Source organism: Chenopodium album, chromosome 18 (genome assembly GCF_948465745.1).
Source record: "Chenopodium album chromosome 18, dcCheAlbu1.1, whole genome shotgun sequence".
In the NCBI taxonomy this organism is placed as follows: Eukaryota; Viridiplantae; Streptophyta; class Magnoliopsida; order Caryophyllales; family Amaranthaceae; genus Chenopodium; species Chenopodium album.
In genome coordinates, this window is record NC_137851.1 from 1,952,115 (window position 1) to 1,970,168 (window position 18,054).

The 18,054-nt window shown below is 40.4% G+C and overlaps 1 protein-coding gene across 1 annotated transcript; it reads right to left on the reverse strand.

Moving 5' to 3' along the window:
- Positions 1-8,116: 8,116 nt before the first annotated feature.
- LOC145590668 (F-box protein SKIP23-like) lies at positions 8,117-8,764 on the reverse strand. The gene has a single exon (XM_081647082.1). The coding sequence runs from the start codon at positions 8,762-8,764 to the stop codon at positions 8,117-8,119; it is 648 nt and encodes a 215-aa protein (XP_081503208.1).
- Between the last annotated feature and the right edge of the window lie 9,290 nt (positions 8,765-18,054).

Below are 18,054 nucleotides of genomic sequence, written 5' to 3' on the forward strand. Positions count from 1 at the left end.
TTTATTATTGTGATTATCAATGCACAAATTATACATTGAGATCTCAGGTGATTATGTTTTTCATTTGATAAATCACTGTTTTATTTCAAAAAAGCAAACTGTTTTATTTCAAATAACAGAGTACTCTGTAAGCAATAAAATTCATAGTACGATTTCTTTCCGTAGCTTAAAGAAACTACAGCAGTTTTTATGTTAAAATTTTGAATTTGGGTGTTATATAAGTAAATTTCACAGCACCTAAAATCTTGATGAGTTTTGACTTCAAATCCCAGAATACTATTTGTTATTCAAATGTAGTATAATCGAAAGAAAAAGAAGTTTGGTGATATAGTTTTCTTCTAGAAATTATGATTGCTCCTTTAAATTTTTCTATTACTATTGTTTTAAAAAGTTGAATGTAATGCAAGTTTTATTGTAGATGTATTACTTTAGGTTGTTAAAGTCTTACAGAGTAGTATAGTATTAAAAGACATTAGTAAACAAACTCCTAGATCTTATAATTGTGCCTTTATGTTTATAAATTAGTAGCTGGCAGAACTCTTTTAATTAATGTTTCATCAAGAAGTTAAACTAACATGCTAGTCACTGAGAAAATTGAGACTCTCATTTGCAATTGCTAACTTACTAGAAAAAAACTTTATCTACTTTAGGAGCAATTTATTCTACTTGGAGCAATTACTGATGCTGTTGCAGATTTATTGTGTCAACTTAAGAAATGAATGTGTCAACTCGAGAAAACAAAGGAAATATTATTATATTAATCCTATTAGCCTTTATAACATGCAATCATGAATTTATAAGAAATTACACATTAAAATAAATTTCAAATAAACCAACGACAAAGTAAAAAATATCCTATAAAGGGTTAAAATTGCCATAAAAATAGTTTTTTTTTTTTTTTTTGACGGGAAATGCTCATATTTTATTAAGCAACAACAAAATCAGAAGTAACAATAGAGTTTACATCTTGAGGATCTTCTTCAATCCATACACGCATATCACTAAATTCTCTACTTATGCGAGCTAATTTATGTGCTGCACCATTACCATTCCTACCAATATGAGAAAATTCAATGTATGAGCAAGCTTTTGACATATGAAGAATGTCAGCCACAATTATCCCAAAGTAGGAAGGCTCGGATTTTTTGTTTTTCAGATAAATGCACAGCTTTTGACAGTTTCAAGAGTGAGCTTGTTGAGACCCGCTTCAATCGCAACACCAAGGCAGTGCCTGGCAGCCATAGCTTCAGCGACCTCAGCTCCAAAGCAGCCACAAACTTTGACGGAAGTAGAAAGCATCACATCTCCACAACTGTCACAAACAATGTCACCCAAACCAACAGCTTCCGCACCAAAAGTTGCAGCATCAGTGTTAAGTTCGTAGAAACCAAGAGCAGGAGGAGTCCAATTTTGAGGCACAGAGCATCTGTTGGAGATGTCAGAAGGGAGAACAGTGTTAGCCTTCTCATATTCGCCCACAATACCAGCTGCTTTACTCAGAACGTCGAGCACAGGAATATCCTTTTTATCAAACAACCAAGAATTTCTCTTCAACCAGATTCCCCACAGAAAACTCCAGAAAGAATCCCACCAGAGCTTATCCTTAATCATCCTACCCTTCGTTTCACACCAATTCAGAAGCAAAGAAAGCTGCTCATTCTGAAATTCAATCCTTAGGGGCGACAAATACCAAACAGCCTTGGCATGATCACAAAGGAACAAAGCATGAACAATAGTTTCCGGGGCTTCTCCACACATGGGACAGACATCATCATCACAAATCCCTCTCTTCTTCAGATTATACCTTACAGGAATAGCTCTTTGGAGTGCTCTCCATCCAAAGTGCTTAATTTTAGGGGGTAAGCTTGCCTTCCAAAGTGAAGACCTGGTGGCAGAAGGCCGATGAGAGGAGGCAAAAAATAGTTAAAGTTACTATCAAACTGACCGCCTTACAATAAAAGTAAGGTACACCGACCTTACACAAAACTTATTGAAGAAAAAAATACAAAAAGAAGCAAAATCTTTAAAAATTAGGCATAAACCACATAGGAGAAAAGTATTTGGAAATTGTATCACCACCATCATAGAATGATGTAATTTTTCCGGATGCCATGTCAAACACACCCATATCATGTCCACGGACATCAGTTCCGCATGATGCAGCCCAATATACTCTTTGTTCATCATCGATAAAGTATATAGCGTTGTTTTGGCAATTTGGAGCCTCTGATATATGAACAGCAGTAGCATAATTATCACCAACAAATAACAAATAATTACCCAAATCCTCAACATTTTCCCACGACAACGAAGATGTTGTGTCACGAACATGCTTATAGACCTTGAAATTAATGGTACGGTAGCAATGTTTATTGTCCCAGAGGTATACAATCTCACCAGGTTCATGATCATTTGAAATACCAGACTCTCTTATGCGTAAGACTAAAAGTAAATCACCAGCTAACTCGAGCATATACATCTCTCCATTCATAAATATATCTAGGAATGATGATGTTCCTCTAAACAGATCGTAGGGAATGGTAGTATAATCTTTAGCCTTGACAGGATTAGAATTAGCCGCGATACCAGCTACATCACAATATGCAATCGCTGCATTACGAGTTCTACTAATAGGACCATACAAGATGATTACTTTTCCATCCCAAACCATGGCTTGATGAATAAAAGGGCGGGCTGGACATCGTGGCCATGGTTCAACTACTTCAGTCCATGCTTTGTCTCCAGGACGAGCAAAAGCTATACTATCAAGTGGGAAATGTATTACAAACACAACTAACTCATCAATGTTGTTGCTTCCGGGAATCTTTAATACAATGAATCTTCGCACCAAAATTTTCATAGCCCAGGGATAATTCTCTATCCCCAGACGATCATCGTCGTCTGAGTCTGAGTCTTCATCTGTTGATCCGTATGGACCAGGGAAGTAGTCGTCTGAGTAAGTTGGCAAATCATATAAAGAAGGGAGGCTTATTTGAGCTTTAGTAATAGGATTAAACAACTTAACACTCTTGGTAAAGTCATACATCACAATCCACCCATAAGACGAACCCCAACACCTCTTTTCAGTAACCTCAGGAAGCATCATTTGGTAGCACTTGTTTTTGCTGATACTGAATACTTTCCTACAATTAGACTTGTCATCATCACCCGGCTCCGGCTTAGGCTCTGCAAGCAGTAACCAAGGCGGAGTTGGTTTATTTGCACGACTCCACAGGGGTTTAACCATGGAGGAGCAAACATGATTCCATGAATGACATACAGCGGACAAATAAATAACTTCCTCAATTGAATCCAATTTCAACGCAATTTCAACAAGAATATCAGAGGGTAACAAGGACCAATCCGAAATAGAAGCTGCGAAATGGGGGATACAAGAACTAGATTCACGCCAACTACGCTTCAATGGATTTCTCAGTATTCTCACTAATCTCAGAGAGAGCAATTCTATGGATCCCTATGACCCGCCACAGTTATTAAAGGGATATATCCGTCTAATAAATAAATGGGCTGAGTCTTTATACGATAGTCCAATTATAAGGGTTTAGAGTAAATCTGTTTTAAAAAGTACGGAATATTAGTTTAAATTTACACTTTTTTTTCCCAAATATTATCTTTACACGCCAAAGCTTGTATAATTTGTCTAATAAAAAAAAATGTATAAATTGTTTGTAAGTTTTTTTGGTTTTTTTGATTTTTTTTATTTTTTTTATTTTGAAAACGACTTAAATTACATTAATTAAACTGAATTTACAACAAACAAAAGGGGAGTATGGTAACATAAGTCAATCACAATTTATCATGTGTTTAGGATGAGTTTTCCTCAAAAAAAATGTGGTTAGGATGACTCTTTTGTCATGGCTATTATAGCAAACTAATAATGTCGTGTGAATTATGCAATTGTTTAGGTAATATTACCTTTGCGGTTTTAACATTAGCTGACGGTCACCTACATTTTATTATAAATGCAGTTGTAAACTAGCAAATGTAGAATTGTATGAGTTAGTTAATTGTATGAGTTGGTTAGTGTTCTGTGTAAAACGGAAAATGTTAGTGAATAACTTTGGAAGTGACACATTTAATACTTAAAAATAAAAATAAAAAAATAAATTATCTAGATCTACCGAAGAAATTTCCAAAATGTGAGGAGAGATTACATCACTCCACACCCGTTGACCAAACTCCCATGGTTGAAAGTGAGTCAGTTTGTGTACTACATTATTACTCCCTTGCTTTACAAAAGACCATGGAACACTAGTAAAATTAAAAGAAAAAAAAAATCTACAATATTGTTTATAATCAGATGAAAGGAACTGGGGCCTTACAAACGCTTTCTCACTGCCTCAATCACCACCAGATTATCACTCTCGATCTCAATGCAGCTCATACCCTTGTGTCTCGTATTCTTCATGCTTTAAAATACCACTTTCACCTCTGCAACCTTAGTCTCTCATTTTTCACTCCATTACACCGTAGCTCCCCAAAGCACCACCCCCTCAATATTCCTGCAGACTGCACCCAACCCCGTCCCCGCCTCCCCCAAAACACCAGCATCAACAATAATTTTAACCACATCAGATGTCGGAGGAGACCCGCCCACAAAGACACTTTTTAATTTCCACCCATCAATTCCCCTTGTTATTCAACTTTCCCACCTCATGCCCCTTCATATTCATCTTCAAAGCATAGGCAGCAATGTGCTCAACATTCGGATTTTCATCCTTAATCATTCATTTGTTCCTTGTGTCCCATATAGCCCAACATATGGTAATTACACTCACCATATCCTCTCCAAAATTACCAAAATAGTGCTTCCACCTGTCACCCATACTACAAAGAGAGTGAGACAAAACCATATAATAATTGCACTTACTCCAAATTGCTCGGGCTAAACTGCAATCTTTTAACGCATGCATGACAGATGAGAAGCTATTGCGTGCAGATGCCCACACGCAAATTTTCATGCAGCTAGCTTGGCTAATATGTTTTACTTTTTGGCTTATATGTGTTCATGTGTTGGCTGATATATTTAAATTGTTGGCTGATATGATTTTTGTATTGGCTAATATATTCTTTTTGTTAGATGATATATGTAATACCCCGCATTTTCTAATTAATTAATTAAGAATTATTTTATAAAAAGGGTATTTTAGTAAATTTATTATTTGGAGCCAAAATGATATTTGAACTTTGGCGTCAAAAGTATTTTGAAATCTAATTATTATTTTGGATAAGATTTATTATCCATTTATCTTATTTTAAAAACCGGATTATTTATATATTTCGGATATTTTAGTTAAAGAAAAATTATATTTTATTAATTATATTAGATGGCCGAAAATTCCCATTATTTAGCTAAGGATTTCGGATTTTCTGTGTATAGAAAATCTGATTTTTCTTAGTTATTTATTGGTGAATAATTGATATTTAATTAATTAATTAATTATTTTATATTATTTACATAATTATTTTTATTCCTTAAACCGAGAAAAAATCTTCCTAAATACTACTAAGGGAATCCGAAAATCTGAGCTATGGAAAGCTCAAGAATTTCTGCCCTCTTGTATTATTTTGGGAGAAATTATTTTGGTAAATTGTATTTTTAATTATCTCCCAAAAATCTATTATTTTCCTTAATTCTATTTTTCCATCTTCTTAATATTTGATCATCATATTTTCTTACCTTTATTCCTCTTGATTATTCCCCAAGTAATCTCCCTTGCCATATTATTTTTCATGACAAACATACCTTCCATATTATATTATACACAATCACCTTAATATCAAAACTTTCCATATTTCTTTCATTCACTTCTCCAAGTAATTCCATAAACCCTACTTGCCATAATTCTTCCCACATTCTCTTGCTATAATTTTTACATGAGCTAGCCTATAAATACTCCTCCATACCTCTTACATTCTTTACACCAATTCTCTTCTTTTCTTCTCCTCTTTTTACACATATCATCCCGTTTATCTTTGAAGCCAATTTTTGGGCACTTCTGGTCAGTTTTTGGGGTATTGATGTTTCACAAAAGATTGTTCCTCTCGAAAAATCCTTGAGGTTAGGCTCAAGAATCACCCAATTCGGAGTTATATCGAGGGAGTTACAACCTCTGCAAGTTCTGCCTATTCTTTCTCACGCAAATCCAATTCTTCTCTTTTCCTTGGTTCCTTATCTTTTCGTATTCTTTTCTCTTATTCAATTATTATTATTATTATTATTATTATTATTATTATTATTAAGGGGGATTTATAAAAATTATTATGAGTAGTTTTAATTATATAAAATCAGATTTTTAATGATGTTTATGAAAATTAATTTAAAAAGTTCATGTACATATAGTTGGGGGTTTTTAATTTAATTATTGTGATTATTTGTTAACCTTATATTGATTAAGGTTATTTTTATTTGTAGGGTGTGTTCGATCAAGATTGTTAAGGTTCTTTTTGTGTGTTTTTGCTAAGCAAGGATCAAGGTACGTTAGGTGGCTAGATACCTTGAAAATGATTGGTTTGAATAAACATGTTTGAATGATTTTATGATTATTGAATTAAATTGAATTGAATTATGATTTATGAAATAAAAGCATGTTTAAATAAATTGGTTTTGATAAATAAATTGGAGTATTGATTTTATATCATGTTTTAAATAATTAAAATTATTATTCATGTTTAAAAGGTTTGATTTTGAAAGCATGTGGAATTAAAGAAAAAGGAGGTTGAATTATTATTATTAAAAGTTGGAATTATTGGATTTAAAGAGGATTTATTGAATTATTGTTATTGATGCTTTACAAGCATTTTGGTAATCCCACTATGCGAATTCGGTTTATTGATAGGGCCTTGGATTTTGTATGACCGGGTCTTTCCTCAAGAATAGCCTTGTAATATAAGGAGACTAGCTTGGGGGGTGTGCATACTTGGGTGAGGAATTAGATTAAAAGGAATTGGTTTAAAATTGAATTGATTATTGAAATTGGTTTTGGAATTATTGGTTAAATTATTGGAAAGGATGGAATTGATTTCGAAAGCATGTTTGCTAATAAATTAAGTTTAATTATCTTGCACTCATCGTACTTAGCATATTTTGCTAATCCGTATTTCTTGTTTTGTTTTGGTTCGCTTTGTTTACCTCAATGGTAAGCAGTGTCGACTAATTTCAGGTGGAGTCAATAATTGAGCATATGAAGTCCCGGCAATGGTTTCACCTAGATTAGGAAATGTTGGTTTTGATGTTTATTTTTGAGTACTCATGACAATGATTACTATTTATAGTCTATTATTAATAAAAGAAGAGTATTGAAGTTTTCTGCTGCGAAGTTTTGGTTTTGTTTAGTAAGTTTGAGTAGCCTTGCGTAATCACGCAACGGTAATACGCTTAAGTCTATCTCTACGATATAATTATACGTATTATACTAGTATTTACATTGAGGGGGATTTGGGGGTGTTACAATATATTTTTGATAGGTTCCTTTTATTGGCTGATATCAGGCATCATTTAGCTTATATGTTTCTATAGTTGGCTAATATATTAATATTACCACATACTTTAGGTTGTTAAAGACTTACAGAGTAGTATAGTATTTAAAGACAACAGTAAACAAACTCCTAGATCTTATAGTAGCTGGCAGAACTCTTTTAGTTAATGTTTCATCAAGAAGTTAAACTAACACGCTAGTCACTGAGAAAATTGAGACTCTCATTTGCAATTGCTAACTTGTTAGAAAAAACTTTATCTACTTTAGGAGCAATTTATTCTACTTTTAAGGAGCAATTACTGATACTGTTGGAGACTTATTGTGTCAACTTAAGAAATGTGACTAATAAAATGTGTCAACTCAAGAAAACAAAGGAAATATTATTATATTAATTCTATTAGCCTTTATAATATGCAATCATGAATTTATAAGAAATTACAGATCAAAATAAATTTCAAATAAACCAATGACAAAGTAAAAGATATCTTTTAAAGAGTTAAAATTGCTATAAAAATAGTTAAAGTTACTATCAAATTGACCGTCTTACAATAAAAGTAAGGTACAATGACCTTATATAAAAGTTATTGAAGAAAAAAATACAAAAAGAAGCAAAACCTTTAAAAATTAGGCATAAACCATATAGGAGAAAAGTATTTGGAAATTGTATCACCACCATCATAGAATGATGTAATTTTTCCGGATGCCATGTCAAACACACCCATATCATGTCCACGGACATCAGTTCCGCATGATGCAGCCCAATATACTCTTTGTTCATCATCAATAAAGTATATAGCGTTGTTTTGGCAATTTGGAGCCTCTGATATATGAACAGCAGTAGCATAATTATCACCAACAAATAACAAATAATTACCCAAATCCTCAACATTTTCCCACGACGACGAAGATGTTGTGTCACGAACATGCTTATAGACCTTGAAATTAATGGTACGGTAGCAATGTTTATTGTCCCAGAGGTATACAATCTCACCAGGTTCATGATCATTCGAAATACCAGACTCTCTTAAGCGTAAGACTAAAAGTAAATCACCAGCTAACTCGAGCATATACATCTCTCCATTCATAAATATATCTAGGAATGATGATGTTCCTCTAAACAGATCGTAGGGAATGGTAGTATAATCTTTAGCCTTGACAGGATTAGAATTAGCCGCGATACTAGCTACATCACAATATGCAATCGCTGCATTACGAGTTTTACTAATAGGACCATACAAGATGATTACTTTTCCATCCCAAACCATGGCTTGATGAATAAAAGGGCGGGCTGGACGTCATGGCCATGGTTCAACTACTTCAGTCCATGCTTTGTCTCCAGGACGAGCAAAAGCTATACTGTCAAGTGGGAAATGTATTACAAACACAACTAAGTCATCAATGTTGTTACTTCCAGGAATCTTTAATACAATGAATCTTCGCACCAAAAATTTCATAGCCCAGGGATAATTCTCTATCCCCAGAAGATCATCCGTATGGACCAGGGAAGTAGTCGTCTGAGTAAGTTGGCAAATCATATAAAGAAGGGAGGCTTAATTGAGCTTTAGTAATAGGATTAAACAACTTAACACTCTTAGTAAAGTCATACATCACAATCCACCCATAAGACGAACCCCAACATCTGTTTTCAGTAACCTCCGGAAGTATTATTTGGTAGCACTTGTTTTTGCTGATACTGAATACTTTCCTACAATTAGACTTGTCATCATCACCCGGCTCCGGCTTAGGCTCTGCAAGCAGTAACCAAGGCGGAGTTGGTTTATTTGCACGACTCCACAGGGGTTTAACCATGGAGGAGCAAACATGATTCCATGAATGACATACAGCGGACAAATAAATAACTTCCTCAATTGAATTCAATTTCAAAGCAATTCCAACAAGAATATCAGAGGGCAACAATGACCAATCACCCATGTTTCGGGTAAAAACAATGGGACCTTGCCGAAGGTCCAATAAGGCGGTGAAGACTGGGCTCGGTCCAAGTGATGATGGACCGAGGATTTCCTGCACAGCAAACACACGTAAACTAGCCTCGGGGGTGTTGCCGAGGAAGGCCCCTCAGATGCTAAAGTTAGTACAATGTGTAGAGAGAGAAAGCTATGCAAGAGAATTAATTGCTTGAGGCTTTTTGTGAATGTGAATGAATGTACAAATGTAATATTGATGGCTTTTATACCTTTGCACATATAGTCAAATAGGCTTTGGCCCAATTGACTTGCCTTGTGGACTGATCTTGACTTTAGCATCATTTGGAGAGTTGAACCTTGACCTTGGGCTTTTAATTGGATCATTTAATGACTAGGCCCAATTGGACTAAATTGGACCCAAACAACTTGCCCCCCAGACCCGATTTGGAAGAATGACGGGTCGGGTTTAATTAATCAGAAAAAGGAGGGAAGTAAATGATTTAATTAATCCAAAAGATTTAAATTTTAACCGCCATTAATGAGATAACGGCTGATGGATGGATAATTTGTGGAAGTTGGTCGGATAATGGGTAGTTAATCATTGGGACGTGTGTTTAACGGTTACTTAGTGAGGTATTTAAGAAGAAATTAAAAGCGCGGCCCCTCAAATTCCATTTCTGGAGATAAAACTAAAGAGGCGCACTATCTCTCCTCACTTCTTCACAAACACGAACCCAAAATCTCGAGAGAACTCAAAAATCCGCATCAAAACTTCGCCAATTCCCCGAGCATTGAATCTGGAAACTGAAATCCGTCACTACCATCTTGTTGATCGGCAGATTCCGCTTCGGAACAAGGTAATTTATCTCGAACTTAGTTTGATTTTCTTCGATTTGAACTCTTTCCCCTTCTTTTTCGACTTTTTTCTTTAAAAAATCAACAATGGTGAGAGGCGTTAGAGGAAGGGCCCGTGCTCCAAGAAGGGCAAGGCAGCTTCCCGACCCTAGGAACGGAACGGGAACATGGAATGGAGAGAGAATGGGACCTGACCCTGCTGAGGGGATTAGGGCGGTCCCAATATCATCGGCACCTCCCGAAGGATCGGAGGGGCCCAGCGTTTCTGGTCGGGACGAAGGAGTTCCCGCCAGTCTTTGGCCTGTTCTCCCTGGGTATCAGGAGGACCCCGAGGTTGCCTCGCCATGATAAAGAATACCCCTTACTCTTGGTGGGTAAAGCGCGCCGAAACGTGTCGGTTCGCTGAGCAAATTGAGTTGCATTACGGCATTATGGAAGCTGATGGGTATTGGTGCCGAATGCCTGTCGCATCGGACAGGATTCATCGCCCACCCCCGGGGTATGTGGGGGTGTACACTAGACAGCTCCAGTATGGGCTGAGGTTCCCATTGGACTTATTCGTCCGAGACTTGCTGATACATTACAAGGTCTCCTTGTGTCAGCTAACTCCTGTCAGCATCCGAAGGGTGATGACATACCTCTGGGTCTACAAGTTCATGAGATATAACCCCAACTTGCACTGTTTTAAGAAGATCCACAAGCTGGTGCCGAACATCCAGAGTGGACATGGGGATCACGGTCCTGGGTGGTTTAGAATCGAGTCTCGGCCAGGACATCTGACAATGTGGCCGAATGACTCTTCGGACAAAGAGTGGAGAGGCCAATGGATTTGGGTTAGGGCACCCACAGATCCTGACCATCCTCGCGTCTTCAGCGCGCCGAGATACCTCTCCAACCCTAACCCAGAAATGCTCAGCCTGGGTCCCTTAGAGAACGATGGCCGAGGTGATTGTAACCTTGGGCAGGCCAACATTTTTGGGAAGGCTGAGAACCCAGCTGGGAGAGGTCGTCTGAAGACCATTCCAGCAACTTGGCTCCCTGATAACCACTACATCCTTCAGGAGCACATGCTTGATGCTGTCGGCCTCAGCCGAAAGTTCAGAGATGGTAAGCTATTTCGGCTGAGGCTGAAGCCCTTTCTTTTTATTTTTTCGCTTTCGCACTTAAACTTTATTCGCCACTTTGATGTTGCTGAACTAACTCGTGTTCATTTTCTTTGTTCAGTGCTGAACGAGGTCACTGCCAAGGTTGACTACAATCGCCTCGGCGTTGACCAAGAAAGGACCATCTTGGACCGAGCCCCTTCTATTACTCCGTCCAAAGATCGCCCTGTCCATCTGAGCTATACCCACTCCCAAATTGAGTCTTCAGACCACTATCTGCGGCAGAAGCCTTGGTGGAAGAAGAAAGATCCTTGGAGTCAGGTCCTGGACGAAGAACTTGAAGCTGATCGTACTGCCGAAGAGGTTGCACGAGCTGTTGAAGCTTTGGAAGGAGGAGAAGGGTCCTCCAGAGCTGCTGAAGAAGAAGACGAGGCTTTGCTGGAGACCTCGGTGAGTTACACTTAACTTTTTAGCTTTGAAATTTCTTTTCTTTCTTTTTTTTTTACTCACACTCTTCTTGCCCCCCTGTTTTTTGCAGTCTGAAGGGAGCAAAAAACAGAGAGAAGGAAAAGCTCCTGTTCGTCCCGAAGATCAAATCCGGGAAGACTTCGAAGAGTCGGATATGGACGAACAGCCCCTTCGGAAAAGGAGGAGACGGATGGCCATCATCGGCCCTCACGACTTCCAAACGGGGCCGAGGTCAGTCGGCATCAGCATCAGGGAGCCAGAGGAAGGCGGCGAATTGCCGAGGATTCCCCCACCACCACCACAATCTCCGCCGAAGACCCCTTCCCCACCTCCTGAAATGGAGGTGAACCAAAAGACTCCCAATCCCAAGGGAGGGGTCCCAGTTGAGGGGATTGTAGATAGTGCCGAAGGGCACAATGCTGAAAGTGCTGAGAAGCCCGCTGCTGAGGGTTTCTCAGCTGATATTGCTAGGGAGGTTGAGGCTTTCGTCCTCAACCCCGAAGAGGAAGCAGAGGTCATCATCATCGACTCTGCTGAGAAGGAAGAGAAGACTGCTGAAGAAGAAGAAGCTGAACCTCAAAGGGTTCAGGAAGTTCCTGAGTCTTCCTTCCCCTCATTTCAGACTCTGCACTCTGGAGAGATGGGGTTCTCGGCCCCCCGAATTCCAATTCCAGATCATATCTGGGACATCATATGGGGCCAGAACCGAGAAGGTGCAGAAGCCTAATTCGCCAATTTTGCTGGAATGTCCGAAGTAGACAGGGCAAGGGTCTGGTCGCTGAAGGCCACTGCTGGGATGGGTGAATCCAGCAAATCTGTCCCAGACCCTGTAAGGACGAATCAACTGCTGATGATGCAGGTACATCCTTACACTTGCTTCTATTTTTCTATTCAGCTCTTCAGCTCAAAGTTATTGTGTTTTTTTTTTTAATTGAGTTGTGCCTCTGCTTTCAGTTTGTGCACAATCAGACTCTCACTATAGAGCTGATAGACACCCTTCAAGATAGGGTGGACGATGCTGAGCACGCCAAGAAGACGGCTCTTGAAGAGCTGAAGCTTGCTCAACTGAAGCAGGCAGCAGCTGAAGAAAAGCAGAAGGAGGGGGAGGAATACGAAAAGAAAGCTGCTAAAGCCCTCCAGACCTTCTGCACTGCTATGGAGAAGGAGGTTTTCCCCCCGCTAATAGAAGGGGAGAACTTTCTCCGAGACCACATGGGAGTGGACGTTACCAAATTCAAGGCTGTCATTGAAAGCCGAATCAAGGATGGAGCTACTGCACAGGCTGAGGTGCAACAAAAATTGGAAGCTTCAGAAGCCAGTAGGATGGCTGCTGAAGAACAGCTCCAAGCCCAAAACGTCCAACTCTCAGAGGCTGCTGCTGCTGCCGAAGCTGAGAGAGCCAAGCTTCGAGAGGCTGAGGATCAGCTAAGGGTCAAAAGTGACGAGCTGACTCAACTGAAGACTGAAGCTTCAGAGGTTCAGCAAGAGCTGAACAAGCAGAAGGGTGCCTCTTCCAAGCTCACTGAAGAGCTAAATCAATCTAAGAAAAGCTTGGAGGAGGTACAGAAAAAGCTGGCAGATGCTGAAGCCCTGCTCAAGACCCGCATTTATACTCAAGAAGAGTATGAGATGGGATTCAAGAACGGGTTCAGAGTATGCCGAAGACTTTGTCTCCATGCTGAGCCGAATCTGGACTGGTCCCAATGTGCTGAGTGGGCCCAGGATCCAGAAGACCCCCATATGAAGTTCCCTACTCAAGCCGAAGCTGAGATTCTTGCAGCTGAAGAAGCTGAGGAAGAGGAAGAGAAGAGGGAACTCAAAGCTGAACAGCTAGAGAGGGAAGCTCAGCAGGGTGCACGGTCTGCTTCATCTGTTGCTGGAGCTGAAGCCAACATTGCTGATCAGTCTGATCCTCGGGCTGAAGCATAGGAACTCGGGCAGTCGTCTTTAGAATCTTGCGGTTCATCATGCGCTCAACTTTAGACTTGCCGCTTCTGAAATTTTTTGCCTTGTTTTTTGCTTCAGCTTGCCTTGATGTACAAACTGCTTTATTTGTTTTTGTATTGTACTTCGGCAGCTGTATTTTCCGCTTGTGGGCGGCTGCCGATATTTCATTATGTCCTTTGAACAGTCTGAACTTTGTAGCTCGTTTTCTGAGCATTTGAACTTTATCTGATGCATTTGTCTTCAATTACTTTGCCTTATTTTGAATGCTTTACTTTTTCTTCAAAAATTTGCTAAGTACAAAGCTTTCAGCTCGAAGACTTCTGCCGAAGATAAACTTGCACTGATAGTGCTTCTTGCCCCCTTCAGTAATCTGAAGACTGGGGTCTTTGGATTACTGAATTGGGTTTCTGTCTATCTTTAAAAATGGATATCTGAAACACAAGGCCAACTGAAGGCAATGTTTCAGATCATAACTTTCTGGGATACAAGGCTTAGTTGAGGCAATATCCCAGACTTGTCCACAGACTCATGTCTTTGGAGAACAAGTCTTACTGAAGTTTAACTTCAGCTGAAAGACCAAAGTTCTTTAAAAAGACAAGTTTGTCAGCAATCTGAAACCCAGTTACCCGAAGGCGAAGGTTTCAGACGAAGCTAAATAAAAATTTTCTAATAGTTGCCGTTATCCTTTGTTTTCTTTATATCTTTAAAAATGGATATCTGAAACACAGGGCCAACTGAAGGCAATGTTTCAAATAATGGCTCTCTGGGATACGAGGCTCAGCTAAGGCAATATCCCAGACTTGCCCATGGACTCATGTCTTTGGAGAACAAGTCTTACTGAAGTTTAACTTCAGCTGAAAGACCAGAGTTCTTTAAAAAGACGAGTTTGTCAGCAATCTGAAACCCAGTTACCCGAAGGCGAAGGTTTCAGACGAGGCTGAATGAAAACCCTTAAAGAGTAGATAGAATGAAGAAAACTTGAAAGAATAAAAAGTTGCAAAAATAATAGGAATGGTGGCTCTGAAGCCTTTCATTAATAACTCAAAATGTACTTACAAAGATTGTTATGCCCCGAAGGGTTTACACATGATATTTCTTAAGTACATCAGCATTCCAGTGATTTTTCAGCTCAGTTCCATCTAACTGACGAAGTCTGTATGTCCCTGGCTGAAGCTCATCATAAATTTCGTAGGGTCCCTCCCATGCAGCTGAGAGTTTCCCATGGATTCAGCCTTTCTGAACTGCAGCAGCATTCCGAAGGACAAGGTCTCCAATTATGAGAGGCCTTGCATGGACCCTTCGGTTGTAAAACTTGCTGATTCTCTGCTTGTAGGCAGCCATTCTATCTCGGGCTGAGTATCTTACTTCATCAAGGAAGTCGAGGGATTCCTTCATAAGTTGCTCGTTCTCAGCTGAGAAGTGGTGCACTCTTAAACTTTCAGAACCGATTTCCACTGGAAGAACGGCTTCGGCACCATACACCAGCTCAAAAGGTGAATAGCCCGCTGCCTCTTTTTCAGTTGTCCGAAGTGACCAGAGGGTTCCTGGGAGTTCTTCTATCCACTTGGACTTTTGGTCTTCAACCCTTTTCTTCAAAGCGTTGAGGATTTGTTTATTTGCAGCTTCGGCTTGGCCGTTACTTTGTGGATGACACACTGCTGAATATGCCAGTTTGATGCCGAATTGATCTGTGTACCGCCTCAGCGGTAGATTATCAAATTGCCTTCCATGATCAAAGACAAAAACCCTCGGAATACCAAAGCGAGTAATAATATTCTGCCAGATAAATTTCCTGACAGTTTGCTCTGTGATATTCGAGGTTGCTTCAGCCTCAATCCATTTGCTGAAATAGTCGATGCCGACTATTAACCATCTTTTTTGGTAAGGTGCATCTGGGAAGGGTCCCAAAATATCCAGCCCCCACTGGGCAAATGGAAGCGGATTAAGGATCGGCTGAAGGTCTCTAGCTGGCTGATGGATGACTGGTGCGAATTTTTGACATTTCTCGCACTTTCTGACCAGCTCCTTAGCGTCCGAGATCATGGTGGGCCAGTAATATCCAGCCCTCAATGCCTTATGGGCTAGGGTCCTTCCCCCGATGTGGTTCCCACAGATGCCGAGGTGAATCTCTCGAAGAATGTAATCCGCATCTGTTGGTCCCACACATTTCAGCAATGGGGCTGAGAAGGATTTTTTCAGAAGCTCTCCTCTGAAGACGATGAACCTTGAGCTAGTTCTCTTCAGCTTGGAGGCCAAAATTTTGTCTTCGGGGATTTCTCCCTGAAGCTTGAAAGCTAGGATGGGGTCCATCCAGCTGGGCTCTGGGTCAGCGCAGCACACTTCAAGTGCTTCGTCGACACTTCTTTCTCGGCGCACTTCCACGTATACAGATCTGTTCAGCTCAGTGAGAGTTGAACTGGCAAGTTTGGAAAGTGCGTCGGCTTGTGCATTCTGACCCCTAGGGATCAGCTGTATTTCAAAAGTTCTCAGCTTGGCAATAACTGACTTGATCTTGGCAAGATAAGCTATCATGGAGGGCTCTTTGGCCTCGTAGCTGCCACCGATCTGATATGCCACTAGCTAAGAGTCTGTTTTGAGACAGACATGCTCGGCTTCCAGAGAGATGCACAATTCTAGGCCAGCAATTGCTGCCTCGTACTCAGCTTCGTTATTCGAAGCCTTGAAAGAAAATTTCAGTGCATACTCAAAGGATTTGCCTTCGGGAGAGGTTATCACTACCCCTGCCCCCGAACCATTTACGGTGGAGGATCCATCCGTAAATACGGTCCAGATTTTCTTTTCATCGTCTAGCGTCTCTTGGTACGAGCATTCGGCCAAGAAGTCCGCTAGAGCCTGAGCCTTGATGGCTGCTCTCGGCTGGTAGCTGATGCTGAACTCAGTGAGCTCAAAAGCCCACTTGGCCAGCCTACCGGATTTTTCCACTTTGCCGAGAACTTTTTCCAGCGGCTGATCAGTAAAAACCACTATCTGATGGCAATCAAAATAGGGCCTCAACTTCCGAGCAGCTACCACTACTGCAAAGGCAATTTTCTCAAGCAGAGGGTAGCGAGTCTCGGCATCCGTCAGAGTGTGGCTGACGAAGTAGATCGGTTGCTGAACTTTATTTTCAAGCACTGCACTGATGGTAGCTGGGCTAACAGCCACGTACAGATACAAAGTTTCTCCCTCCACTGGGCTAGCCAGAGTTGGGAGTTGAGCCAAGTGCTCCCGAAGCTGCTTGAAGGTTATTCTTTGCTCTTCTTCCCAAATGAGCTCTTTTGTTTTTGGAAGTTTCAGGGCTTTGAAGAAGGGTAACCCCTTATCCGAAGCTCTTGAAATGAACCTCGAGAGGGCTGCCATTCTTCCGGTGAGCCGCTGAACGTCCCTTTTTGTTTTCGGCTCAGGAAGATCTAGAGCTGCTTTGACTTTGGATGGATTGGCATCAATCCCCCTCTTGCTGACCATGAATCCAAGGAATTTTCCTGACTTCACGCCGAAGACACACTTCTTCGGATTCAGCTTCATTTGATGTTTTCTTAAGGTGACGAAGGTTTCAGCCAGGTCCTTAACATGGTCTTCAGATTTCTTGCTTTTGACGATTGAATCGTCAACATAGACTTCCATGTTTCGGCCTTTTTGATCGGCAAAAACCCGATCCACCAGCCTTTGATATGTTGCCCCCGCATTTTTCAATTCGAAGGGCATCATTTTGTAATTGTACACCCCGGCGTTCGTGACGAATGCCGTCTTTGCTCGGTCGTCGGGGTGCATGAAGATCTGATGATACCCCGAGAATGCGTCCATGAAACTAAGCAAGGCGTGGCCGCTCGTCGAGTCGACTAGCTGATCGATTCTCGGCAAGGGATAGAAATCCTTCGGACAAGCCTTATTTAGGTCCGTGAAGTCAACGCACATTCTCCAGGTACCATTGGCCTTCTGAACCATCACCACATTTGCTAGCCATTCTGGATATTGATAAGGCTCGATGAAACCTGCGTCCAGCAATTTTTTGACCTCGGCTGCGATGTCTCGGTTCTTATTTGCGGAGTAATTTTGCTTCTTTTGCTTAACTGGCCGACACGTTGGGTCGACGTTAAGCTTATGGGAGATGAGATCTGGACTTATCCCAGGCATATCAGCTGCCAAGAAAGCAAACACATCCCTGTTGTCCCGAAGGAGTTGAATAAGTTCACAACGGGTGTTCGGATCAAGGTCCATCCCAATTGTTACACATTTCTCAGCATCTCCTTCGGTCAA

Bases quoted from the DNA above. Each gene is read 5' to 3' on its own strand.
- LOC145590668 (XM_081647082.1), bottom strand. From the start codon at position 8,764: ATGGTTTGGGATGGAAAAGTAATCATCTTGTATGGTCCTATTAGTAAA.